This window comes from Sciurus carolinensis, chromosome 7 (genome assembly GCF_902686445.1).
Source record: "Sciurus carolinensis chromosome 7, mSciCar1.2, whole genome shotgun sequence".
NCBI classification, from domain to species: domain Eukaryota; kingdom Metazoa; phylum Chordata; class Mammalia; order Rodentia; family Sciuridae; genus Sciurus; species Sciurus carolinensis.
Genome location: NC_062219.1, coordinates 65,446,740 through 65,474,659, shown reverse-complemented (window position 1 = coordinate 65,474,659; position 27,920 = coordinate 65,446,740). Strand labels below are relative to the sequence as shown.

General features: G+C 33.5%; 1 protein-coding gene across 2 annotated transcripts in view; it reads right to left on the bottom strand.

Annotated features, from left to right (window-relative positions):
- Mms22l (MMS22 like, DNA repair protein) overlaps positions 1–27,920 on the bottom strand; it is a 129,837-nt gene that overhangs the window by 90,660 nt on the left and 11,257 nt on the right. For both annotated transcript variants that reach the window (XM_047557872.1, XM_047557873.1), the window contains 5 exons: positions 26,941–27,071; positions 22,496–22,609; positions 13,029–13,205; positions 6,918–6,980; positions 223–342 (listed from right to left, as the gene is read on the bottom strand). In XM_047557872.1, the coding sequence (XP_047413828.1) occupies positions 223–342; positions 6,918–6,980; positions 13,029–13,205; positions 22,496–22,609; positions 26,941–27,071 (605 nt within the window). The remainder of the gene's footprint in view (positions 1–222; positions 343–6,917; positions 6,981–13,028; positions 13,206–22,495; positions 22,610–26,940; positions 27,072–27,920) is intronic.

Genomic DNA, 27,920 nt, shown 5'->3' with positions numbered 1-27,920 from the left:
ATACTCACTCTGAAGAGAAAAGGGACACCAAATGCTGTCATGTATAGGCTGATTTCTTATAAACAATGTTTTTGAAAGTTAAAACTACTCCAAACTACTATGAACAAAAATTAACTTAAGAAAAAATGATAGTTGCTCATAATTAAATCATAAAAAGCCCCTCAAGTATGATATACAGACCCTTCAAATTCCTGGAGCAAATCCTATATTCTATTAACTCACCAGGTTCTTACTATAATATTCCCATAGAATGGTGACAACAGAAATGTTTGGTTCCCAGAAATCACAAAGTGTTAAACAACAGTGAAGATACATCCGTAATTGTTCTTCTAGTATACCATCCTAAAAAATAAACTGAAGTTAGGAAGGAATAAAAGGGCTCTGGAAACTTGAACATTATCACTGAATAATGTTTTGAATAACCTGCAGCTAAAACCAATATGAATATATATCAACAAATCATAGCCATTCTCATCTTCAGACAAGAATGTCTAAATTAACATAAGGTACACTCCTAAAAACAATTTTAGAGATCATTAACATATTTGGGTAAAGGAAATTACATTACCCCATTTGACTTTTGGTTCAATTACTTAATACATTCAGTAGTGTTTCATAAATGCATGGTGTTAGAAACTCAAAGAATGGAAAAGAAATCCATATGAAAAAGAAGTGGAAAGAATGATCCAAGAATTAAGATGCATACAATTTTAGAGGGCCTGGTCATACTTAGGTACTTAGTTTAATTCTTGTACAGGGTTCTAAGAGTTGTTCTTTTAAAATGTAGAGAATTGGCAAAGTACACTTTAACATTTCAGGAGATGGCAGAAGGAAAAGGAGGGAGAAAAAAAAAAAAAGTAGATACTTTAATCCAATTTTCTATGGTAAAACGACCACACAATGAATAAAAAGTAACACACCCCTGAATTCCAGTCGATGACCAACTATATTTAAAGCTTACTACATACAAGGCCCCCTTCTAGGGTAGTAAGCATAAAGCAATGAGCAAGTCTGGAAGTCAAGAGAAATATCTCAGAAAAGAACAGTGGTGAACAGGGTTGAATGCTGCTGAAAGTTTAGAAAAATGAGAAGAAATAAGAATCCTTGGAAGAATATAAAAACATCACTCACAGTTATGATGAAATAATTGAGTGTTATGGCTTGGATGTGAGATGTCTCCCAAAAACTCACGTGAGTCAATGAAAGAAGGTTTAGAGAAGAAATGATTGGGTTGTGACAGTCTTAACACAATCACTGAATTAATCCCCTGATAGGGATTAACTGAGTAGTAATTGAAGGTTGGTAGGGTGTGGCTGGAGGAGGTGGGACATTGTGGGTGTGGTTCTGGAGTATATATTTTGTATCTGGCAAGTGGAATCTCTGCTTTGGAAATGTGAGCTGCTTCCCTCTGCCACACTCTTCCACCTTGATGATCCACCTTACGAGCCCTGAGGAATGGAGCCAGTCTTCTACTGACTAAGACCTCTGAAACCCTGAGCCCTTAAATAAACTTTTTCTCCCCTACAGTTGTTCTGGTTGGGTCATTTTAGTCACAGCAGTAAAAAAACTAATACATTGGGTAAGGTGAAGAAAAGTTCAACTTTGGTTGGCTAAGGAGATAACGGGAGGTGAGGAAGTACAAATACTTTAGAGATATATAAAGTCCCAGAACAGGAGAGAAAACCAAGATCCAGAGCCCAGGGAAAGGAATTAGTTCTTGATAGAACCAGTTAAATTTCCACTATAACAGAAAACTAGTCTGAGAGGTTAAGTACAAAGCATGTTAACGCATCAGGTGATTTGAAGGAAAAAAGAGAAGTACTGCTCAGACTGGTTTCTATCTTCTCAGTGATTTAGCAGGCAAGATGTTCAACTACATGGATTCAGGCAGAGCCTGCGTTGAATTGTGCGTTAAAGAGAAATTCTGAAACAAGTCATTATGGAAGGTAAACAAACATTCCAGAGTTGACTGCCACTTGAGATTTATGATGAAAAATCTGATATCAGACAAGTCAGAAAGAATGATTATTTGATTTTCTCCAGTAATATTCAGCTGTGGGTAGGAGTGGGGAAGGTAGAAGAGGAGTAAGCTTTTTCAAGTTTAAAACAGAGAAGACTTAACTAATTAAAGATGTTTACAATGGAGTGACTAAAATAATGAGTTTTGTAATCTACATTGTTTAAGGAGGAGAGTCAGGACCCAGAGGACAGAAAAATAAAAATGTCAAAGGTGATGGGCAGAACAGAAATGAAAAATGTAGGACATAAGCATGGGAGGAGATAGGTAAGGTAAGTAGAAGAAACTGTTAGGAGAAAGGACATTAGGGCACTGAGAGGGCAGGCAGATTATATACAATAATATTGGGTTACTAACAAAGGTAGTAGATATGTATAGAAGAAAACAATGAGTTTGGTACTAAACTTTTCAATGAATGAGAATCGCAACCACCAGTAAACAACAAACTCTTAGTTATTAACCCTTTAAAAGACACTTGAAACTTCAAAACTTCTAGGAAACTTCTAATCCTCCACTAGGCAGTGACCCTTCTTGCATACTTATATCACAACACTTGTTAGATTTAATGTTTATTTGCCACCAAGTGTATGTTCTCTAAGGGTTAGAATAATGTCCCAAGGGTCAGTAACTTACTCGGTTCACCCAAAAGTCTCCATAAATACTTCATCAACAAAACAGACTTGGGTCTGGTGCTTTCTTTCACCAATTAGCTGTATGACTTAAAGAAAACATTTAGATTCTCTAACAGACAAACTCATTTAACTAAAAAGACAAAGTTCTGTCCATTATGAACATTCTTGGATTTTATTTTGAAAACATAAGCAAAGATCTAGGATCATATTGGTTATTTATACTACTGAACTGGAAGAAAAGCATACTAATTTTATTATATCTGCAAGGTAAAAAAGTAAGTTATCACAGTTTATTTTGAAGGGTTTTATTTGGCATCTGAAACTTGTTTTACCATTTAAAATCCACAAAATCATGCTGAAACCATAAAAAGAAGTAAAGTTCGGGAAAACCAACAGGATGAATGACAACTATGTATCAGGCATCATAAGACATGTTTTACATGTGTTAGTTCAAGTACATTTCATACCACTCCAGTTTTAATACCTTCATTTCATAAAAAAAAAAAAAAAAAAGGCTGGAATTCACGATTTATAATAGCTCACTCAAGCCCACTTGGTTAGGAGCTAGGATTTATGATGCTGAAGTCTTGGTTAGATGTAATATTTTAAGCCAAAAACAGAAGAAAGGGAACCCACAAATATTTAGTGGACACCAGATTTGATCAAGATTGTTCTTAATGTCAAGATCAAAATTTGAAACAAGGTCTTTGTGAGTCCAGAGCCCAGTCTTTGTAATGTATGCAATCAAGAAGAAATTAAATGGCATACCAAGAGATCAATTTTATTTATTTATTTATTTATAAAGGAAAAGAAATGTATTTCTCCTCCTTTCTTTCTTAGTGCCTGCAGATGTAAATGAAAAGAAATGGCTTTAAAATACCATTCTCCACAGCTCTGGTTGGATAGGTAATCAATTAGTTGAGTGTACTTAGAAAGTAAGTGCTTTGTTAGCTTATAGTTAATTACAGATTGCATGTTATATATTCTACATTTTCACATCCTGTATATTCAACCATTCCTTTGTTTTCAACTATTTCTCCTTATTTTAAAAATTTCCTTTAAAAAGTGTGCATGTGAGCATCAGTAAAATTAAAGAAAGGAATGGTCCATCTTCAAATCCAAATAGGTAAATCAAGAACACACAACTCAGGAGTAGCAGTAGGAGAAATAGCAGATACACTTCCTCAAATTCATTTAAAAAAATAATACAGCTAATATGTGGTTGGAAGGAATATCTGAAAACACCTGAGTATACTAATTGCTTCTTATCTTTTATTTTCCCATCATACACTTACTGGAGAGGGAAACAATATAATCATGGAAAAATAGAGATGCTCTGCATAAATATATCCAAAACAGATCTAGAAACCAAAATAATCTACTAGTCAAACACAAAACATCGAAGAAATGTTAAACTAGAAATAATGAAGAAAAGGAGTTTTATTAAGATTCCTGCAAAGTTCAGTGCTTTGAGGTTTAACAGTGGAGTCAAACATATATGATCACAAATCCTAGTCCCACCACTTCCTAGCTAACTGGGTGAACCTGGAAAGTTTTGCAACCCCTTTGGACCTTAGTCTCTTAAGGTATAAAATGAAAACAATGCTATCACTACATAAGATTGTCCTAAATATTAAGTGAAAGAATATATATATATGCTTTCTACTAACTTAAAGTTCAATGTCTGCTTCTGGAAGATCCTTTTGTGTTAGAAAAAAAAATTTCTGAAACATTATTTGCTTAATTAAAAAGACAGGAATGTTCACCAATTTTACTTGAATATTGTTATGTATTTGGAAGGTATATTTTTTTAAACAAACCTATCATTCCATAGCAAATGGACTTTTTCACTGTTGGAAATCATGTCAAAGTACATAAGCATTTTCAGACTTTAATTTAGTTGAATGGGGGTAAAACAGATATAATCAAACTGATAGCTCTATTCCAAACATATCATTTATTCTTTGTGACCACCTACTACAACCATAAAATTGTTTTCAAGAATTCCAGTAAGTAGTCCTATACTACTTATAGAATATAATTGGATGCAATCAAGACAGAATAAAATTGAATGAATATTGGACTGAACCAAAGGACCACTATGTTCCAAATATTATAATAATTCCTTCTGTCACAGGAAAGGTATGACTTTGATTTTATTAAAGAACTAAATTTATAAAGATTTCTGGATCAGTGGTAGTCCTAGTACTTCTAGGGTACCTGACTTGAGTCATCCTGGTTTACTCAGAGCTTTGTTGGTTTTGGCACTGAAACCCCAAACCAAAGAAAAGTAGGATGACTGGTCATCTAACATGCTTTCAAGAATTACATTTATCTTCGAAACAGTTTCAACTGCCATGATTAAAATACTTGCTAAGTTGTAAAAGTATATTATCTAGTGTCAGAAGAAGTTTTATCCTACTATGAGTGTGACATTATCCTTAAGAAGTCTTATCCCAAGCAAATATGAGTTTCTTTTATTTAAAATCAAAATTAGGATATAGTTCAATGAAAGAGCACATGACTACTTAGCATGTGGAAAGTGCTGGGTTTAATCTCTAGCACCATAAAAAAAAAAAAAAATCAAAATTGGGAGTCAAAATCCAAAGGGAAAAAATTATTAATTTTTAAAAAACTAAAGTGTTTACAGAGGGCTTCCAATGTCTTAGACAAAAAGCAAACTTTTCTATAGAACAGAGATGATGACAAATCTCTTTCCTGTTGTCCTGGACAAGTATGGGTTTATTTGTTGATTTGTTTGTTTATTCATACATATAAACTTTTAGAGCCTCCTAAGAAATACTCTGTAATTTAAAAACTGGCTGGACAAAAAAATAAAATAATACAACTTTCAGAGTTGAAATGAAGTTTAAAAATTATTAAATATGATGGTAACAGAAGTACAGGTGAAGGAAATTTGAAGGATACAAGTAATTAACAACAATATGAAAACTAAAGCTTCTAGTTACTGGCTCAGACACAGTAATTCTCAACAGAAAAATAATACTATCCAGACTTTACTGAAATTCTTTTTATTTGGTTTTAATTAAGCTATGTTAGGACATTAAGCCTGAATAATTAATTGATGCAAATGACAATGACCACTAAAAAGCTATTATTTCACAACTGCATTTTAGTGATTACATTTCTGAAATTTAAAAATTCATAAGAAACTTTTTGAATTGCTAAATTGTTATGTTTTCAAAGAGTGAAGAAGTCAAATTAAAATGAAATAGAAAAAAAAATAAAAAGAAAGAAATATGAGTAAGCCAAAACTTTTATAGTGGTTAAGAAAAAGATTCTAAAAGGATAATGGTTCTACCATTTCTGATACAACTTCAATTTTTTATAATACTAAGTTAGAATTCTTAGCTCACAATAAGTAAGATACATATCAAAAGTACAGGTATTTCTAAGGTTTCACCTTAGAAAGTTAATAACTAATAGAATATTTGAAGTAGTTAAAATGATTTTCAAAGATGTCTATTTTAAGTATACACACACATAAAGTAATATTATAATACAGTATTTCTTCTTCATTCCTCTTCAACTTTTAAACAATCTTCATTAATCAAAATTAATTTATTTCTCAAATTTAAAAATATTCTTTACTATAATTTTCCACAAACTCTAACATAAATGACAACTTATATTACAAAACTTTAAAGAGTTACAATACAACATGTTTAAAGATGTGATAGCAAATTTAAAACTATTTTAAAAGGAGGTCAAGTCTGACCTCTGGGCCATGAAGCACTACATTAACAGCTCTGCAGAAATAAAAATGATAAGGTATGAAATGAGTGCTCAGAAACTGGGACCTTATCAGTTAGAATGTGATTCAAGCCTGTAAGACAAATTGCTCAGCAAGGCAAGTCACCTTCCTGCTGTGATGAGGATATAGCTGAATTTCCAATGCCACTAACTATCTCCTTCATCGGGTCTTCTAGTTTGATATCACACAGTCAAGGAATGGCTTATAGTTCTAAAGTATCTACCACTTATTTTGAATACATTTTGTCAAAGTCACCAACTAGGATAATCATCTTCATCCTTTAACTGACAACTTCAGTGTTGGAAATAAAAATCTTTAAAGGATAGTCACTAACAGAAACTACTATGAGTTGGCCCTTCACAAAATGATTCTATCTCAAGTTTTTAATAACTAAATTATTATTTAAATCATTTTAATGGTTTGCTTGGTTTTTATAAATAAAATTTATAAAAATTGATTAAAGTCTACAAATGGTCTCATTTTAATTGCATACCTGAACATTCATGGACTGTTTTAGCAGTTCTTCCACGAAGTTCCAATTTGATTCCATTTGTCTCTAGAAAGGAAGAAAATAATGCAACATCAAAATTATTGCTCTTGATTATGCATATATTTAAAATTATGGTATAACATATTAAGTATAAAATACATTTTCTCTATCAATATACATCAATCACTGCAATTTCTTGAATATCTAATATTACTTTGGCAAAGATTTAAAAGATTTGGAAGAAAAAATTCTCCACGTATTCTAATCTAACATGAACCTTACTGGGAGCTGTTTCATTCAAAGTGGTGGTTCTACAGTATTATAAGTATATTAACAAATATTTAATCTGCTGTCAGATATAATCTAACAGAAAAAAACCCTTTACATATCTCTATTTTTTTCAAAATTTTTATGCTAGGTATTCATCCCTATTCTCCAACTACTCACTAGAGATTTTTTTCCTTCATTTAATTCATAATGGCTCTGAGACAGTATGTCTTATTAAACAAAATAACAAAAAATTTTACACAGAAAATTGTACAAAGTGCTATCCTCATTTAGCCAATGGTTACCTGTCTGGCGACTTCAATTATGTGGAATACTCTCTATGATAAGGAAAAACACAAAAAGAACTTTCCCAACACCTAGAAACTGAAACCAATTCCACTTTTCCAATAGAAAAGCCTGAAGGACACTGAATTCTTAGAGGTTTAGATATGTGGACATCTATTAAAACCAAAAGCAAAGAAAGAACATTGGAAATACCAGATTCTGATGGTGAAAAAAAGAATGAAAGTATTTAAGACTTTAGCAAAGCAGAGGCCTTAAAGAGTGAAAACACAGACTCTCATCCTATTCTACCATATAAGTATAGGGTTCATAAGGAAAAACTCAAATGACAAATAAGGCACATTCAATATTTTAAATAATAGGACAATGCTCATATAAAATGCAAACATCACTAAATAAATATTTCTTTAATAAAAGTGCTAAGTTACTGTGGTAGCCAGCCTCTAAGATGGTTCCCAATGACTGCTGCTTTCTGATATTCATGCTTTATGAAATCCCCCCCTCAAATCATACCAAGTTGGTCTGTCAATAATAGACTACCAATACCAATACGAGTGACAATAAGTCAATTCCAAAATAAGGTTACAGGGCAACAAAGTTTCTACCTTGACTACACTCTCTTGTTAACTAGATCTGAGAAAGGTCATACTATGAGCCTCCCTGAAGAGGTCCAAATGGTAAGTAACTGAAACTTACTGCCCAAATGTGAGATTAGAAGTAGATCTGCTAGCCCCAGTTATCTTCAGAGTCTGAAGCCCTTGGCTAAAAGGTTGACTATAACCTCAAAGATTCTTAGGCAGAACCACTCAGCTAAGCTGCTCCTAAATGCTTCTCAGAAACTGAATGTAGATAATACATGATTGTTGTTTTAAGCAGTTACATTTTTGTTATACAGCAATTACTAATATAATGAGTTAATTTCAGTAAGAGAATTACTGACTTTTTGAAATACATTCATGTAAGTGAATGCAAAAAAATATTTTAAAATATTTTAACAGGAAGGAATGTGGAGTAAAGAATCTGGCCCTTTCCAAAGAGAACATCTGGCCTCTGTGAGATAATCTCTGAGCCCTTAGAATGTTAAGCCTGTTAGGATCATCTTGACTACCCACACCCATATAATCTTACATTAGGGGTTGGTCATATCCAAAAACCAATAATGTGACATGTCTTGGGCCTCTGAGTGAGCTAACCTCGAAAATATGTGCATTCCCTGTGTACTTTCAATATACTAATGCCAAGAGATTAATGTGTCTGGACTCCACAGGGAGAAGACAAAAGAAGCTCCACATTTTGTACTCTACCTGGACTGTCCTATGTACTTCTTCCTTTAACTGATTTGAATCTCTATTCCTTCTCTGTAATAAACAACAACCATGAGTTTAACAGTTTTCAGTGATTTCTGTGAGTCCTAGTGAATAATCAAAACTGAGGATACTCTGGGAAACCCCCAGCGTTGCAACAGATATCAGAAATGAGGACAGACTTATAGACTAAGCCTCTAAACTTGGTAGTTGGCCCTAAAACTCCCTCAAAAAGGAGACCATTTTGTTGTATCAATATGAATTTTTATTTATATATATATATATATACTGTGTTAGGTTCTTCACATATTACTTCCTCAGAAACAGTTCCCACTTCAGAGAAAACACAAGTCTCAGAAAGGTCATATATACACAAGTTAGAGAATAAGTTCAAATCTAAGTTGATCTGGTTCAGCGTTCCCTCTATTATACCATGCATCAGTAACTGATTGTTTTCCTATTAAGACTTCCCTCAGAATTCAGCAATTCATTTTTATATCATTTTTTTAATTAAGAAATGTCACTACTAGGGATAAGTAAGCAGGAACTCGACAGGGTTGATATAATTGAAGTTTCAGCTTTACAATTAGTGTTAATGAGCAAATTTCAACTGTTCTGTTCTATCAAGCCATTTGAATCACCAGAATTATACAGAAGTAGTATAATTCTTGCCCAGAGGATTTCACCAATATGAATCAACACTGTGGCTATGATCTAAACAAAGTTTGGCTAAAAAAGAAAGAATGACAACTATATCATTCCTAAATCAAATGTAGAGAACATATAACAAAGAGACACAAATTATTTTTCTTTCACAAAAAATTTAAATATGGGCCACTATAGCACTTTTTTCTACATACTAAGTTATACCACTTATAGTCTTATTTCTAAAAACCAAGTTAATTCAAGTAGGAAATAATTTGGACCTAATTTTGCTATTTCTTATCCCACCATTAAAACTAAGATACCCATTTAAGTTTTAGTATAGGTAGTAACCCACCAGAAATATAAAATTGATTCCCTCAATCTCCACTTCCAGCACACTGGATATCTGGGTTACATTCCACACCTTTTATCTGGTTGCCATTTCAGATGTTTCAAAGGAGCATCAGCTAGCCTTACTGATTGCCCTATGTTCTTGGCAGGGAGAGCACTCTTAAACTGACCCCTGCAATGCCCAAAAGTAATTTTCCTCTTTAACTGTATTTGGTTTTAAAATAGATGACAGGGATTGTGAGAGGAAAACACATTTTCATCTAGATTGAGAGGAAAAGCATTAAACAGACTGCATGAAAATCTAAAGTTTCTAATACACAAAGTAAAATATCAAATTTTTCTTACAGGCTTATAATAAGAAATTGGCTAATTTTGTGATTTAAATCCACGTACAGAAAAATTCCAAGCTACAGAAACTTTTAAAATAAAAAATAATTAAACATATCTGAAACCTATTTAAGATGTAAAGATTTCACATTAACCTTCAGGGCAAATCAATTCAGATTTTTAAAAATGAAACATCCCCATGCTGTCAGAAGACTAGAGGCATTTCTCTGGTGAAGAACACATGACTAACCATAATTCATATCATCTTCCACACCAGATTATTTTTTAGTAGAATTAAGCATGCTTATTGCACAACCATGTTCTCTAGTATAGTTGGCTAAGAAAACACATCAGAAAAAATAATTTTGGCAATTTTCAAAATTATGATCCAAATGTATCTCAGACCCAAATTAACATTCTATATAATTTTCTGTTAAAGAATAAACCAATATGCCTTTTTGTTCAGATTAGGATGACTATCTGATTTACCAACAAGAGACATCTTTGAAAGTAAAAGTGAAAACTAATCAGATAGGATGAGGGGATAATAGGAATAAACTAGGAGTGTTGGTGGCAAACTAGAACAAAAGGCCACCCTACCAAAGACCTATTTATAAAAGGTAATCCTTAGGAGAACTCTAACATTAAGTTTACCTGAGTGATAAAACAGTGTGATAATTAATTACTGTGCAACTCAGTTTCTTTACCTGTAAAATGGATAAACCACCCTTTTACCTATTTCTTTACACTTCACTGATGTTAAAAATTGAATAGTCATTGTGAGGTATTAAATATGCTGCAAATGTAACATGTATTTTGTACCAAATGAAAACTACTGCTAAAAAAAGGCTTGAGTTTTTCTTTAAAGAAATTAAGAAATATTTGGAACTCTGAGAACTCATATAATAAAAATTCATTTTACATGTGTATACACAAATATGCATTACTTACTCTTACCATGTGTATCATATGAAATGTTCTTTTTTCAAATGTGGCTCTTTCCTTTTAAAACATTCCACATAATTTAAAGACTTAAGATTAAAAATGTTAAGTGTCTTGGAAAAATAAAACCACATAAAACTGTTGATAAATAGTAAAAGATACAAGTTGAGCTATTTTAAACACAGACAATTTACTATCTGGATTCAGTGCAAATAGAAACAAAATTTCCTCCAGAGTTCTCTGTATAAAATGGAATAGTGTTTTCAGTACTGGAATTGTATAGTTGTTATATATCAGTACAACTCAACGTTACAATAATAATAGTTATATATTAACGGGACTAGAATACCTACCACACTGGGAGTATCTGTGTGGTTAATATCAACCACTCTTGAAATATACCACTCATTCTAGTAAGTGTTAGTTCAGTTCTAACAAGCATTAATAAACTAAAAGCACTGTTCTTTGAAGCAAGGGGCATAATTTGTTTCATGCTTTGCACCAATTATTATGATAGCATACAACAGGAACTCACAAGTGCTTAACTGATTACCATATTTATATATACTGATCAAAATGAGGAATATGTATTTGGAAGAATTAGGTTGGAAAGGAAGATAAATGATAATGCTTATATCTCAGGAGTGAGTCTGTCTAGTACTCTAAAGAAAAGAATCTGTTATGCCCACTAAAGAATGTTTCATAAAAACATTCAAGGCCATGGTTCTGATATCTCTTGGAGGATGAAAATCAAAGAACTTTTTTAAAAAATAAAGATTCCCAAATTTCAAAACAGATTAATGAATTAGGATCTCCAGAGTAGAGACCCAGAAGTCTGAATTCTTAAAAACTCTCAGGTAGATCCAATGACTAGTTACACTGTGGATCATTCCCATAAAAAAAACCAATTTAAAAAATACAGACACGTTGGCTTTAAGATTCTAGATGTTTATTTTATAGAATTGATGGGCTGATGTAATTCTATTAATTTCTGAATGCAAAAGAAATATATTCAAATAGGACTTCAAATCAATACATCTACCAGTTGCTTTTATTCACAGTGGTTTTTTAAGCAACACTAAAAGAATGTCTGTAACTAGACCTAACTAGAAAATAATATACTAGTTAAAATCTTCCTATCTGAAGCAAACTTCATGGTTATTGAGCAGATTAAAATATCTTTAAGAAAAGCATCTCTAAAGAAATTCTCTTCTATCTAGGGGTATTGGTATGTAACTGTAATCTCAGCTATTCTAGAGTCTAAGGCAGGAGGATCACAAGTTCAAGGCCAGCCTGGGCAGCTTAGTGAGAAGCCAATCTCCAAATAAAAAATAAAAAGGGTTGCAAAGGTAGAGGACCTCGGGTTCAATCCTCAATACCCACCCTCACCCCCCAAAAAAAGCTATTCTGGAACCTCTGGAACAATTCAAATGCATGATTTTAGGATAAGGGAAGAGAGAAACAGAAAGCGCTAAGAAATTTATTCAAAAGTCACACAACTACTTAGCAGAGCCAGGACTGGATGCAAGCCTCTATAAATTGCTTTTCCTTAATCAAACAATAGAAATATAAACCTTGCTGGGAGTAGTGGCACACACCTATAATCCCAGTGGCTTGGGAGGCTGAGGCAGGAGGATTGTGAATTCAAAGCCAGCCTCAGCAACTTAGTGAGGCCCTAAGCAACCCAGCAAGACCCTGTTTCTAAATAAAAAATATATATATAAAAAAAAACGGTTAGGGATGTGGCTCAGTGGTTAAGCGCCCCTGGGTTCAAACCCTTGTACCAAAATAAAGAAAAATAGAAACCTTACAATTTTTAACATGTCTAGAGAAACATTATCCATACATTAAAAAAACTTATTACTATAGAATATGATTTAACTTTTTGCTGTTTCTGCTCTTTTTCTTCATCTTAAAAAGTATATATTAAGTGACAGTATAAGAAAGTTAAAAATAAATAAATAAAAGATCTTACCATTTCAGCTGGGACTCCATGGCGATCAAACTGGTAAAATGATGCTACGTGAGTAATAATCCACCAACTAAAACCTAATGGATCCCTGGACCGGATTATTGGCATAGACGGTCTTCTGAGGTCACTTGATTTTTCAAACAGTGTTTTAAGTAATTTATTCAACCAGTTCCAAAATGACTATAGAAATAGAGGTAAGGTGATTCAGTTAAATTAGAAAATTATTTCAATCATGTGTGACTCAGTTTTTCCTCTATGTTAAAACTGAGGTATATATACAAATGAGAATACAAAACAAATATATAAAATTTAAGGAATACTTTTAAAACATACTCAGGTTAAGAATTATAGCATGACTAGTATTTTAGAAAAATCCTACATGTCCCCATAGTTACATCATCTTCTCTAGCAGTATTATTCTGACTTTTAGATAAAGCATCCCCTTGCTTATAAATATCTACCACACAAGTATGTAAAGCCTATATTATACACTGTTTAGCTTCCCTTGAGTTTTAAATGTATGCTTACATTCCTAAATGTTTTATTTCTATTGTTTAGCAATTTGCTTCTTTTGCTCAATATTGTTTCTGAGATCATCCATACTAACAAGCATTGTCACAGTTCAATGGAATATTCCAACATCTAACTAAGTAATAAATCATTTATCCAATTTACTGTTCTTAAACATTTAGTTAATTTTATTAAGTTTTCCCTAGTTTTTTTTTTTTTTCTTGGTGGGGGAGGGAATATTTAATGCAAAAATTAAAGTTTTTTGCATAAACCTGTTGAAAATTTCTCTTACCTTTCTAATATCTACAGAATCTGAAGTCATATTCTTTATTTTTACTATTAACTGTGTAAACATCTCAGGAAAGACTGTCAACTTTGGTTATCATTTTGAATAACCAATTTTTGGTTGTTTTCAATTTCAAAACTTTTTATTTCCTTCCTTTTACTTTCTTTGAGTTTACTATGAAGAAATTATTTCTAACAACTTACGATGAATTCTTAGTTCACTAATTTTCAGTCTTTTTGTTTAACATTTCCATCTAAAGTTAGAAATGTCCCTTTAAAGTCCCAAAGTCTTAACTTATAAAAGTTATTATTGATCCAAGATGGCGGACTAGAAGGTGACTGCATCTCCTGTTGCTCCAGAACCCAGGATTCAAGAAGAAGGGGAGGCATTGAGAGACTCGTACTAACATAGAGCCACGGGGTGAGTCTCCCCCACTGGGTGAAGCTCAGCCTGGGCAGAAGGCCCAGACAAGAACGGCTTCTCAGAGCAGGGCAGGACAGCTGAAATCTTCCCCAGGCGGCCCTGCTCCCTGCAGCAGTGGGCGCCTTCCACAGCCAGCTTCTCGGAGCAGGCCGCCCAGTGGGGGCCTTTCTGCACAAAACCAGCTCTGGGTCCCGGAGCCAGCGGCGAGCTCCAGCCCGCAGGCAGCTTCAGGGACCAGGGCAGGGCAGTCAGGGACTTCCCCAAGCAGCCCTGCTCCTTCCAGGGGCGGGCGCCTTCCATAGCCAGCTTCTCGGAGCAGGCCGCCCAGTGAGAGCCTTTCTGCACAGAGCCACCTCCAAGTTCTGGAGCCAGTGGCGAGCTTCGGCCCGCAGGCAGCCTCTGGGACCAGGGCAGGGCAGCCAGAGACTTCTCCAAGCAGCCCTGCTCCCTCTGACGGCAGGTTCCTTCCATGGGGCGATCCAGAATGGCAGACTAGAGGGTGACTGCATCTCCTGTCACTCCAGAACCCAGGATTCGAGAGGGGGAAGCATTGAGAGACTTGGACTAACATAGAACCATGGGGTGAGTCTCCACTGCCGGGTTAAGTTCACCCCGGGCAGCAGGTCCAGACAGGGGCAGCTTCTCAGAGCAGGGCAGGGCAGCTAGAGTCTTCCCAGGAAGCCCTGCTCCCTCCGGCAGCAGGCTCCTTCCACAGCCAGCTTCTCGGAGCAGACCACCCAGTGACAGCCTTTCTGCACAGAGCTAGCTCCAAGTCCCGGAGCCAGCAGTGAGCTCCGGCACATAGGCAGCCTCTGGGACCAGGGCAGGGCAGCCAGAGACTTCTCCAGGCAGCCCTGCTCCCTCCGGCGGCAGGCTCCTTCCATGGCCAGCTTCTCGGAGCAGACCGCCCAGTGAGAGCCTTTCCGCAAAGAGCCAACTCCAAGCCCTGGAACCAGTAGTGGGCTAGGGGCAGCTTTCTTCGGAAGCACTGCATTATCAAGTTCCTCCAAGACTTCAGGCTACTGAAGGCTGGGAGGTGATATACTGGAAATCTACAGGGACACTATAAGCCAATAGAGGAAATCTGCAATATCTCAGAATCCCACTGATATCTGACCAATATGAGAAAACAAGGGAAGAAAATGTGCCAAACAAACCTAGATACTATATCAATAAAATCCAATGATAGCACAGCAGAAGAAATCTCAGAAAGAGAGTTCAGAATGTACATAATTAAAACAATCAGGGAAGCAAACGAGGAGATGAAAGAGCAAATGCAGGCATTGAAGGAGGAGATGAAAGAACAAATGCAGGCATTAAATGATCGCACCAATCAACAGTTAAAAGAGCAAATACAGGAAGCAAAAGATCATTTCAATAAAGAGTTAGAGATACTAGAAAAAAAAAAAAAACAGAAATCCTTGAAATGAAGGAAACAATAAACCAAGTTAAAAACTCCATAGAAAGAATAACCAATAGGACAGAACACCTGGAAGACAGAACCTCAGACATTGAAGACAAAATAATATATATTATATATTTTGACACTGAAGACAAAATATTCATGGTATGAAAAAACATACCATGCACACGAACACAGCAAAAAAAGCTGGAGTATCCATCCTCATTTCAGATAATGTGGACTTCAAGCCAAAACTAGTCAGAAGGAATAAAGAAGGACATTACATACTGCTTAGGGGAAGCATAAATCAGCAAGACATAACTATCATAAATATCTATGCCCCGAACATTGGCTCATCCATGTACGTCAAACAAATCCTTCTCAATTCCAGAAATCAAATAGACCACAACACAATAACACTAGGCGATTCTAACACACCTCTCTCACCACTGGATAGATCGTCCAAACAAAAATTGGATAAAGAAACCATAGATCTCAATAACACAATCAACAATTTAGAGTTAACCGACATATATAGAATATACCATCCAACAAAGAACGAATACACTTTCTTCTCAGCAGCACATGGATCCTTCTCTAAAATAGACCATATTTTATGTCACAAAGCTACTGTTAGCAAATACAAGATAGAGATACTACCTTGTACTCTATCAGATCATAATGGATTGAAATTAGAAATAAATGAGAGAATAAAAAACAGAAACTTCCCAAATACCTGGAGATTAAATAATACACTATTATATGATGAAGCGATAACAGAAGATATCAGGAGGGAAATAAAAAAATTCTTAGAAGTAAACGAGAACAAAGACACATCATATCAAACTCTCTGGGACACTACGAAAGCAGTACTTAAGAGGAAGATTTATTTCACGGGGCGCATTCAACAAAAGAGGCAAAAATCAACAAATAAACGACTTAACACTACAACTCAAAGCCCTAGAAAAAGAAGAGCAGACAAACACCAAAAGTAGTAGAAGACAGGAAATAGTTAAAATCAGAGCCAAAATCAACAAAATTGAAACAAAAGAAACAATTGGAAAAATTAACAAAATAAAGAGTTGGTTCTTTGAAAAAACAAACAAAATTGATAAACCCTTAGCCACAACAACAAAGAGAAAGAGGAAGAAAACTCAAATACTAAAATTCGGAATGAAAAAGGAAACATCACAACAGACACAAGTGAAATACAAATCATAATTATAAACTATTTTGAAAATCTACATTCCAACAAAACAGAAAACCTCGTAGACATCAACAAGTTTCTAGGGACATATGAATTACCTAAACTGAACGAGGAGGACATACACAACTTAAATAAATCAATTTCAAGCAATGAAATACAAGAGGTCATCAAAAGCCTACCAACAAAGAAAAGTCCGGGACCAGATGGGTTCTCAGCCGAGTTCTACAAAACCTTTAAAGAAGAGTTCATTCCAATACTCCTCAAAGTATTCCATGAAATAGAAGAGGAGGGAACCCTCCCAAACTCGTTCTATGAAGCCAATATCACCCTGATACCTAAACCAAACAGAGACACATTGAGGAAAGAAAATTTCAGACCAATATCCTTAATGAACATCGACGTAAAAATTCTAAACAAAGTTTTAGCAAATCGCATCCAAAAATATATTAAAAAGATAGTATACCACGATCAAGTGGGTTTTATCCCAGGGATGCAAGGATGGCTCAACATCCAGAAATCAATAAATGTCATTCACCATATCAACAGATTTAAAGTTAAGAATCACATGATTATTTCGATAGATGCAGAAAAAGCATTCGATAAAATATAGCATCCCTTCATGCTCAAAACACTGGAAAAAATTGGGATAGTGGGAACATTCCTTAACATTGTAAAGGCCATCTACGCTAAGCCCATGGCCAATATCAATCTAAATGGTGAAAAACTGAAAGCATTTCCCCTAAAAACTGGAACAAGGCAGGGATGTCCTCTTTCACCACTTCTATTCAACATTGTCCTTGAAACTCTAGCCAGAGCAATTAGACAAACCAAAGAAATTAAAGGGATACAAATTGGAAAAGAAGAACTCAAACTATCCCTGTTCGCTGATGACATGATTATATATTTAGAGGAACCAGGAAATTCCACCAGAAAACTTTTAGAACTCATAAGTGAATTCAGTAAAGTAGCAGGTTACAACATCAATGCTCATAAATCCAATGCATTTTTATACATAAGTGATGAATCTTCAGAAAGAGAAGTTAGGAAAACTACCCCATTCACAATAGCCTCAAAAAAATATAAAATACTTGGGAATCAATCTCACAAAAGAGGTGAAAGACCTCTACAATGAGAACTACAGAACACTAAAGAAAGAAATTAAAGAAAACCTTAGAAGATGGAAAGATCTCCCATGTTCTTGGATAGGCAGAATTAATATTGTCAAAATGGCCATACTACCAAAAGTGCTATACAGATTCAATGCAATTCCAATTAAAATCCCAATGATGTACCTTACAGAAATAGAGCAAGCAATTATGAAATTCATCTGGAAGAATAAGAAACCCAGAATAGCTAGAGCAATCCTCAGTAGAAAGAGCGAAGCAGGGGATATCGCAATACCAGATCTTCAACTCTACTACAAAGCAATAGTAACAAAAACGGCATGGTATTGGTACCAAAATAGACAAGTAGATCAATGGTACAGAATAGAGGACATGGACACAAACCCAAATAAATACAATTTTCTCATACTAGACAAAGGGGCCAAAATATGCAATGGAGAAAAGATAGCCTCTTCAACAAATGGTGCTGGGAAAACTGGTAATCCATATGCAACAGAATGAAATTAAACCCCTATCTTTCACCCTGCACAAAACTCAAAATGGGTCAAGGAGCTCGGAAACAGACCAGAAACCCTGCATCTTATAGAAGAAAAAGTAGGTCCAAATCTTCAACTTGTTGGCTTAGGATGAGACTTCCTTAACAGGACTCCCATAGCACAAGAAATAAAAGCAAGAATCAACAACTGGGATAGATTCAAACTAAAAAGCTTTCTCTCAGCAAAGGAAACTATCAGCAATGTGAAGAGAGAGCCTACAGAGTGGGAGAATATCTTTGCCACTCATACTTCAGATAGAGCACTAATTTCCAGAATCTATAAAGAACTCAAAAAACTCTACACCAAGAATACAAATAATCCAATCAACAAATGGGCTAAGGAAACAAACAGACACTTCACAGAAGAAGATGTACAAGCAATCAACAAATATATTAAAAAATGTTCAACATCTCTAGTAATAAGAGAAATGCAAATCAAAACTACCCTAAGATTTCATCTCACCCCAATCAGAATGGCAATTATCAAGAATACAAGCAACAATAGGTGTTGGCGAGGATGTGGTGAAAAAGGAACACTCATACATTGCTGGTGGGGTTGCAAATTAGTGCAGCCACTCTGGAAAGCTGTGTGAAGATTCCTCAGAAAGCTTGGAATGGAGCCAGCATTTGACTCAGCTATCCCACTCCTTGGCCTATACCCAAAGGACTTAAAATCAGCATACTACAGAGATCCAGTCACATCAATGTTCACTGCTGCTCAATTCACCATAGCCAGATTGTGAAACCAATCTAGATGTCCTTCAATTAATGAATGGATAAAGAAACTGTGGCATATATATACAATGCAATATTACTCCGCCATAAAGAATGATAAAATTATGGCATTTGTAGGCAAATGGATGAAATTGGAGAATATCATGCTAAGTGAGATAAGCCAATCTCAAAAAACTAAAGGACGAATAATCTCACTGATAAACGGATGATGACATATAATGGGGGGTGGGAGGGGTTATCATTAGGGTTAGGGTTAGGTTTAGGGTTAGAGTTAAGGAGGGGGGCAAGAATGGAGGAAGGAAGGACTGTATAGAGGGAAAAGAGGGTTGGGAGGGGTCCAGGGGTAAGGAAAAAAAAATAACAGAATGAATCAAACAACATTACCCTGTGTAAATTTGTGATTACACAAATGGTATGTCTTGGCTCCATGTACAGAGAAACAACATGTATCCCATTTGTTTACAATAAAAAAAAAAAGAAAAAGTTATTATTTACTTCAAAATATTTAATAATTTCCATTATCTCTTCTTTCGCTCTGAATTATTTAGAAATACACTTCAATATTCTAAGCATGTTTGTTTTTCCTTGAAGTTCAGTCAATTTCTATCCTATATTTAACACTGTTACTAGCATCAAGAAAATTCAAATTTGGTTTATCTTCCTGGTAAATTGAACCTTCTATCAATATGAAGTAACTTAATACTTTTTTGCCCTAAACCCCAGTTTTTTCTAGCATTAGTATTCTGTATTTTAAGTATGTTTGTTTTAAATAGCTTAGAGAGTGTACTGACAATACATCTTTTATATACAGTTTTTAGTAGTCTATTTACAGGAAACATAATGACCAATAAACTTAAGTTTTAAATCTACCATCATAATTTGTATTTCTATTTGTATACTTGTTGTATCTAGCAATATCTCCTCTCGGATTCACTATTTTTCCCACTACTAGCCTGGAAGTAAAAGGAGTCTACGTTTTTCCTGATGACCTTACAAATGACAGCATGCATTCAAATGTCCTGGTAAATTAATATACATCAAAAATGTATACGTGGGCACACACATACACACACTCACACACACACACAAGTAGACATATTTAATTGATCTACCTATGTCATCTCAGACCTTTTTAGCACCAATCAGTCACTGAACTTCAAACTATCTGCCTCTGCTTTTCTTGCCTTACAGCATTCTCAGGGAATTAATGCTGCCCCTCTCCCAGAAACAGCGTCAACTGTCAGAACATCCCTCCCTTCCTCTCAGATGGCAAGGTTCTGAGCTCTTGTGTCCCCCACTGGCTTTTCAGAGTTCCCTACTAAGATCAAGCTCTAGTTCCTCACACTGGTCTGCTTGGTAACACAGCCTTTATGAGATGCCCTATCCTTGTCTCACTCTACATTCCCCTAACTAATGAAAGTTTCCTAGAGCCACCACCAAAGTAACTACTTATGTGAATTCCTTTCTCAGAGAAACCCTAACAAAAATACATTGATTCTCAGTGTTCATATTCTTATCAACCATTCAATAAAAAACTTGTTTTATTTGTGGCTAGGTTTTAAAACATTTATTTAATATATTACAGTTTTATTGAAAAGTCATGGCCTACACCACTAAATTTCTAACCAGCAATTTGATACCATCCATCAATCCAAACAGTTTCTTATTTGTCATTCTAATATTTCTTTGTGCATGATTGATTTTATACTTATAAAATATATATGCATATTTCCTTATTTTCCCTATAATGCATGAAAGCCAAAGTTCAAGTTAATGGAATTCAGCAATGGTTTCTCAGGTTGTAAGGCAATTTCACTATTCAACTGACATTAAGTTTTCACCTACATTTAGTATTTGGTCTCAGTATTTCTTACTTGCTACTAGCTCACTGATACACTTGAAATGATCATTAAACCATATCCAGCATGATTAGATCATTTTTAGGAAGAAGTTCAAACTATCTTATTATGAGGAATGGAAACTGTTGATTTGAGTATGAAAATAAAATAGCCTTTAAAATTTTGTGAATCACATAACTTATTTTAGTTGTACTAAAAAAAAAAAAAAAGACCTTAGACTTTCTAAAACAAAAAGTCTAGTTGCCACATAAAATGAAAAGCACGTAAATAATTTAGGTTACACAATACATGTGATTATGCAATTTCTGCTATTTAATGTTTCAAATTAAACACATTTTGACTTAAAAATGTGGGGAAAAATAGATTCCTGGCAACAAGATAAACATGCCCATATTAGCTATATGTGGTTGCCATTTCAAGACTGGACTTTATAAAATAAGAAAAACTCTAAAGTATTACAAAATTCTTTTAACAAAGTAAAACAGTTTTTGGAAATAGAAAACATGTTAACTATGTCAAAGGAATAAAAACAAAAAAACTGGCAAATAATCAAAAGTAAGTTTTGGAGACTGTAACACTTAAATCTCACTGTAGAATGTTGAAATCTACTCGGACAAACCAAAGTGGAAGGAGAAAAAAAATTCTTCCAACAAGAAAAGTACAAATACATCATATTTACACTTATTTGCTGCTAAAATAACTCAAAATTAAATATACAGCAATTGTAAATCTGCAAAAATAGAGTTGCTATTAAAATTAGCAGCACCCAAACCCCAAATTGTGGAAAACTGGGAACTTAAAAAATTCATGAAAATCAAAAGCACTTTTTCATATACTATAATTCACTTTAAATGTCATTTCACAATGGATTGTTTTGGGCACTTCTGCCTAAAAATATTTTTCTTTCCTAATAATCTGTAATACTTCAAGTAAAATAAAGCCCTTCTCTGAAGATCTGACTCAAATGAGGTGAAAGAAAATTTCCCATTTTCTCCTTAGTAAGTCTCTTTCTGAAATAAAATACTATACAATTGAGTGATATAAATTTATGTCTTATTTCACCTCAAATCCTCCAAATCTGACAAATTTTCTGATTAAAATGTTTTCTGGATTACCAGAGGGTATTAAATAACTTAACTCAAAATATTCCTGATACAACAAAAACACAACTTAGTAAGAGTCAAAATTTTGTATTTCCATATTTTTCTTTATTATTAATTTGGAGTTAAAAAATAAAGTAGGTTTTTGGTAGTCTGTCAATGCATTGTTTGGTGATTATTTTTGCATTCCTATAAAGAAGGAATTTAGTAAGATTTTCTTAGCTAAAAACACTGAATAAATTCATCATAAGAGTTAGTAAAAATCACTAAACATCAATTTTCCACTTACTTCTGAGAGAGACCATTTACTTCTGTGGTCTAGAAGATGAATGAGTAGAATCCATAATTCTTTAATGCATGGACATGGACAATGATGACTCATTAATGCTTCAGAAGGCCTAACCTGTAGAAAAGAACCAAAATGGGTTATTTAGAAGAGAGCAGCAAAAGTTTACATGTCACCTATCTCTGTTTTAAAAGACTGATGTAGAAATGTACTGTCAGATACATAAAATTATCTATGAAAAAATATCATTTCATTAACTTTTAAAATAAACTTCCTTTGAAAACAAAAGTATAGAATAAATTTTAATTTCAGCTTAAAAGAAACCTCTACTTTATGCCTCTAGTCCAGAGGTCAACCACCTTTTTATGAAGGGCCGGATAGTAAATATTTAATGATTTTCATGGAAATATAAGCTCTGTCATGACTATTCAACTCTGTCTGCCATTATAGTACAATAGCAGCCACAGATAACAAGTGAGAGAAACGGGAAGTAGTGTGTACCATAATAATCTAATTTACAAAATAGGCATTATGCTATATTGAACCTCAGGGTCATTGTTTACTGAGCAAAATATAATTATTTTACCACTACCAAAAAAAAAAAAAAAAGGGAAGAAAGAAAATAAGACTTTTGATGAAAAGATTAGAAAATAAACTGATTGATTATAAAGCATAGTAAATTTTTATAAGAAATAATAAACACAACTGTCAGATATTTACAGATTAGCCAAATTATTTAGAATTTCCATAACAAAATATCCTGAATAACTCTAGTTAATGCAATGTACACTATATTTACAAGTAAATCTAGACTACTGAAATTCATAATGTATTCAATACTTCATGTTATGTACATAACTCTAATGCCTTTAATCCCAGCAACTCGGGAGCCTGAGGCAGGAAGATGACCTGTAAAAAGTAATAGCTGTTAAAACTAGGAAGTCCTAATGAGAGCAATTAAGAAAGAGAAAGAAATAAAAGGCATTCAGATTTTAAAGCAAGTTAAGTTATTCCTGTTTGCATATGACATGTTCTCACACATAGAAAAACTTAAAATTAGAACTGTTAAATTCAGTAAAGTTATAGTATACAAAATCAACATACAAAAATACAAAGTGTTTCTATATACTAATAGCAAACTATCTGAAAAAGAAACAAAAATGATCCCATTCATAACAGCTAATAAAAAGAAATATTTAGGAATAAATTTAACCAAGGAGGTGAAGACTTGTATACTGTCCATCAGATTCAATGAAATTCCTATCAAAATCTCAATCACATCTTTCAGATAAAACAATCTTGAAATTTGTAGGGAACCAGCAAAGACTATGAATATCTAAAGTGATCTTGAGTAAACAACTAAAACAATAACAAAAAACCTAGAGGCATTATAATATCTGACTTTAAAATATACTACAAAGTTACAGTAATCAAAAAACTGTACAGTGGTATACAAAGCAAACATAAAACAACAAAACTAAATAGAGTGCTCAGAAATCCTTCCATCTATAGTCAACAGATTTTGAACAAAGGTACAAGAATATACAATAGGGAAAGGACAGTGCATTCAACAAATAACTGTTGGAAAAACTGTGTATCCACACACAAAAGAATGAAATTAGACCCTCATCTCACATATTCAAAACTCAACTCAAATGGATTAAAGACTTAAATGTAGCATCTACACTACAAATGAAAACATGGAGAAAAGCTCTATGAATTGGACTGGGCAATGATTTCTTAGATATGACCCCAAAAGCCCATGCAACAAAAGCAAATGTAATTACTAGAAGTGAATAATCTGCTCAGGAAATAAAACTGAACAAAGTGAAGACAAAACATATGGAGCAGGAGAAAATATATGCAGACCATACTTCTGATGAGGTGTTAATATCCAATACAGATAATAAGAAACTTGAGAACTCAATAGCAAGAAAATAACCAAATCAAAAAATGGACAAAGGACCCAAATAGACATTTCTCAAAAGAAGACATTTGAATGGCCAACAGGCATATGAAAAAATGTTCAACATCACTAATCATCACAGGAATATATTTTAAAACCTGATGAGCTACCATCTCCCATCTTCTGGAAGGCAAATTAGTAGAGCCATAATGGGATACAGTATGGAGGTTTCTAAAAAATTAAAAATAGAACTATCATATGTATTCAGCAATCCCACTCTTGGGTATAGATCTAAAGGAAATGAAACTAGTATATCATAGAAATACGTGCACTTCCATGTTCATTGCAACATTATTCATAATAGTCTAAATAAGTCATCCACCTAAGTGTCCATAAGTGAGTGAATGAACAAAGGAAATGTGTGGTGTGTATGTATGTATGTGTACACACAAACACAGACACACAATGAAATACTATTTGGCCCTAAAAAAATAACGGAAATCCTGCCATTTACAACATCATGGATAAAGATGGAGAACATTATGTTAAGTGAAGTAAGCCATGGACAGAAGAACAAATACCACACATGACCTCATATAAGAAATTTTAAAAACTGAACCTAAAAGAAGGAGTGAGTACAATGATGGTTAAAGCAGCTGGGGTGATGAAGGATTGAGAGGATAAAAGAATATTGAATTGAGCCAACACAGTGACTTCAGTGAATAACAGTGTACCACATTCATGTAATCACCACAGAAAATAAGAAGGTGCATAATGCTAATTACATTAATTTAGTTGTTCCACAATGTATACATGCTTAAAAAATCACTGTATGATTAATATTTATCAATTTTTGTTCAGTAGAAAAAATAAGTTAATGTTAAAAAAAATTACTATATCATATTGGTTAATCCACGCTAATTAATTATAAACATAAAGACTAAATTTAAAGGATATTAATAAAAGCGTAAAACAATCTAAATTTCACAAACTTTGTACAAATCCTGATTTCTCTAAATCTTGATTTCCCTCAAGTAGGTTTGAAGCTCGTAATCCAAAACAAATGATAATCTACAAATTTCCACCACTTGAAAATGAACATGTTCTGAAGCACCTTTAAATCACTATCTTTGCTAAACACTGCATGATAAGTACAATTTAGTAAAAACACACAATTTACCCATGATTCTAGACTTTTATGAAAATTGCCAAACAAAAACCTCTCTTTAAATTTGTCAAATAACTTTAGTTTTAAGCATTCATTAGCAGCAATACAATAGATTATTAAAGGGCTACCCTCTTATTTGAATAGAACACCTATTTGAATACAAGTTAAATTTCCTGACATTTTTCTAAAATATCATTTTCATTTATTTATTCTTGACCAGATGAGAAGATATTTTCTTAAAAACAAATTTAAAATATTAAAAACAACCTACTTTAAAAATAGGCAATAGACCTTAACAGGCATTTCTCAAAAAAAGACATACAAATGGTCAAAAGAGAGATTAAAAAATGTTCAATATCATTAATCATCAGGGAAACGCAAATCCAAATCACGAGATAGTATCCCAGTAAAAATGGCTATTATCAAATAGACCGAAGATAATAAGTCCTGGCAAGAATGTGGAGAAAAGGGAACCCTTGCATACTGTTGGTAGAAATATACAGTGATTATGGAAAACAACATAGAAGTTCTTCAAAAACTTAAAAACAGAACTACCATATAATCTAATAATCCCATCTGTAAGTATATATCCAAAGAAAATGAAATTAGTATATTGAAGAGACATCTATGCTTCCACTTTGATTGCAGCACTATTAACAATAGCCAAGAAACAGAAACAACCTAAGTGTCCATCAACTGATGAATGGACAAAGAAATGGATAAAGAAAATATGGTACATACCCACAAAGAATATTATTACACCACAAATAAGAAAGAAATTCTGTAATTTGCAACATGGATTAAATAGGAGTTCATTATGTTAAGTGAAATAAGCCAGATATAAAAAGACGTCACTCATATTTGGAATCTAAAAAAGTTGATCTCATAGAAGTTGAGAATAGGTAGTTACAGGAAACTGGGGAGAGAAAGTAGAAGGAAGGATGGGGAAAAGTTGATCAGTGGGTACTAAGTTACAGTCAGACAGAAGCAGGAAGCTCTGATGTGCTACTGCACATTATGGTAACCATACATAACAATAATGTCTTGTACAGTTCAAAAAACTAAAAGAAAGGATTTTGAAAGTTTTCACTATGAAGAAATGATAAATGAGGAGACATATGTTTAACCTCATTTAAACACAGTGTATACATGTATGGAAACATGTTACTCAATTAATATATATAATTTTCATGTATTTATGTACAAGATAAAAAATAAATTTCCCTTTTAACTCCCAGATAATAGTAACTAAATATAAAATTAGTAAAATTAAAAAGCAAACTACTGTATGTTAAATTTTTATAGATCAAACCACTTGCAATAAGTATTATTACAATAAAGTATCAAAAAACCAAGTACTTCTTTAAGTATTACCTTATCATACCTGTTGAGTGATAGGCTTATTAAATCACAAAAAAGATTTTCACAATGTTCTTCAAATAAGCTGACATTGGTTAAATGGTCACCTGCCAAACTGACAATCTGATGTCCATATACAACTTGTTCTGAAAAAATAAAATAAATTATATTTAAAACTATGGATTTTACTAATTCAGAAATGCAAAAAAGGAGTGTGCACCTTTATATCAAAAGTGATGCAAACACAGTTTGTAAACTTTTTTTTTTTGCAAATAGAAGTTACATTTGAGGACAATAACTTTCTTATGTGAGCACTAATAAACACAAAAAATAATTTCAGTCCTTCCATATACAATTCAATAAAATTTTTTTCCTAAAGTCTATCTTTGAAAAGCAATAATGCTACATTCACTTAAAAATCAGAGAAAATACCAGAAAATTCTCACCCACCTTTCTAACAATAAAATTTCTAAAACATTATTTTTTAACAAATACTGATAAGCTGACCACATGCAACCATTATGGGCCATAAACCAAACCAAGGTAACAAACAAGCAAAATCTGCACCTGTATCACAGCAAGTTCACTTGTGTATTGCTTTAAGAAAATATGTGGAATATGATATCCCCATGAAAGTAAATTATAAATCTGTGTATACTTTTGTATGTTTATGTATACATACTCACACATGTACATATATAAATGTATTTTTTAAATTTATTAATAAATTGCAAAGCAGGTACTGAGGTAATAGATACCTTTGCAGCCTAAATAACAGATTGGTAAACTAAAGTGCAAAACAGCAAGATCAAGAAATAAATGGGCAACATATGAAATAAAGGATTATTACTTATAATACATATAAATTTCTACTAAAATAACAAGAAAATTTGCAAGAGATAATAGGTAATTAATAAAGCAACTATGAACAGACAATAGAATTATGTAAAGATGTTTAACTTCACTAGTAACCAGAAAACTCAAAAAAGAGAATA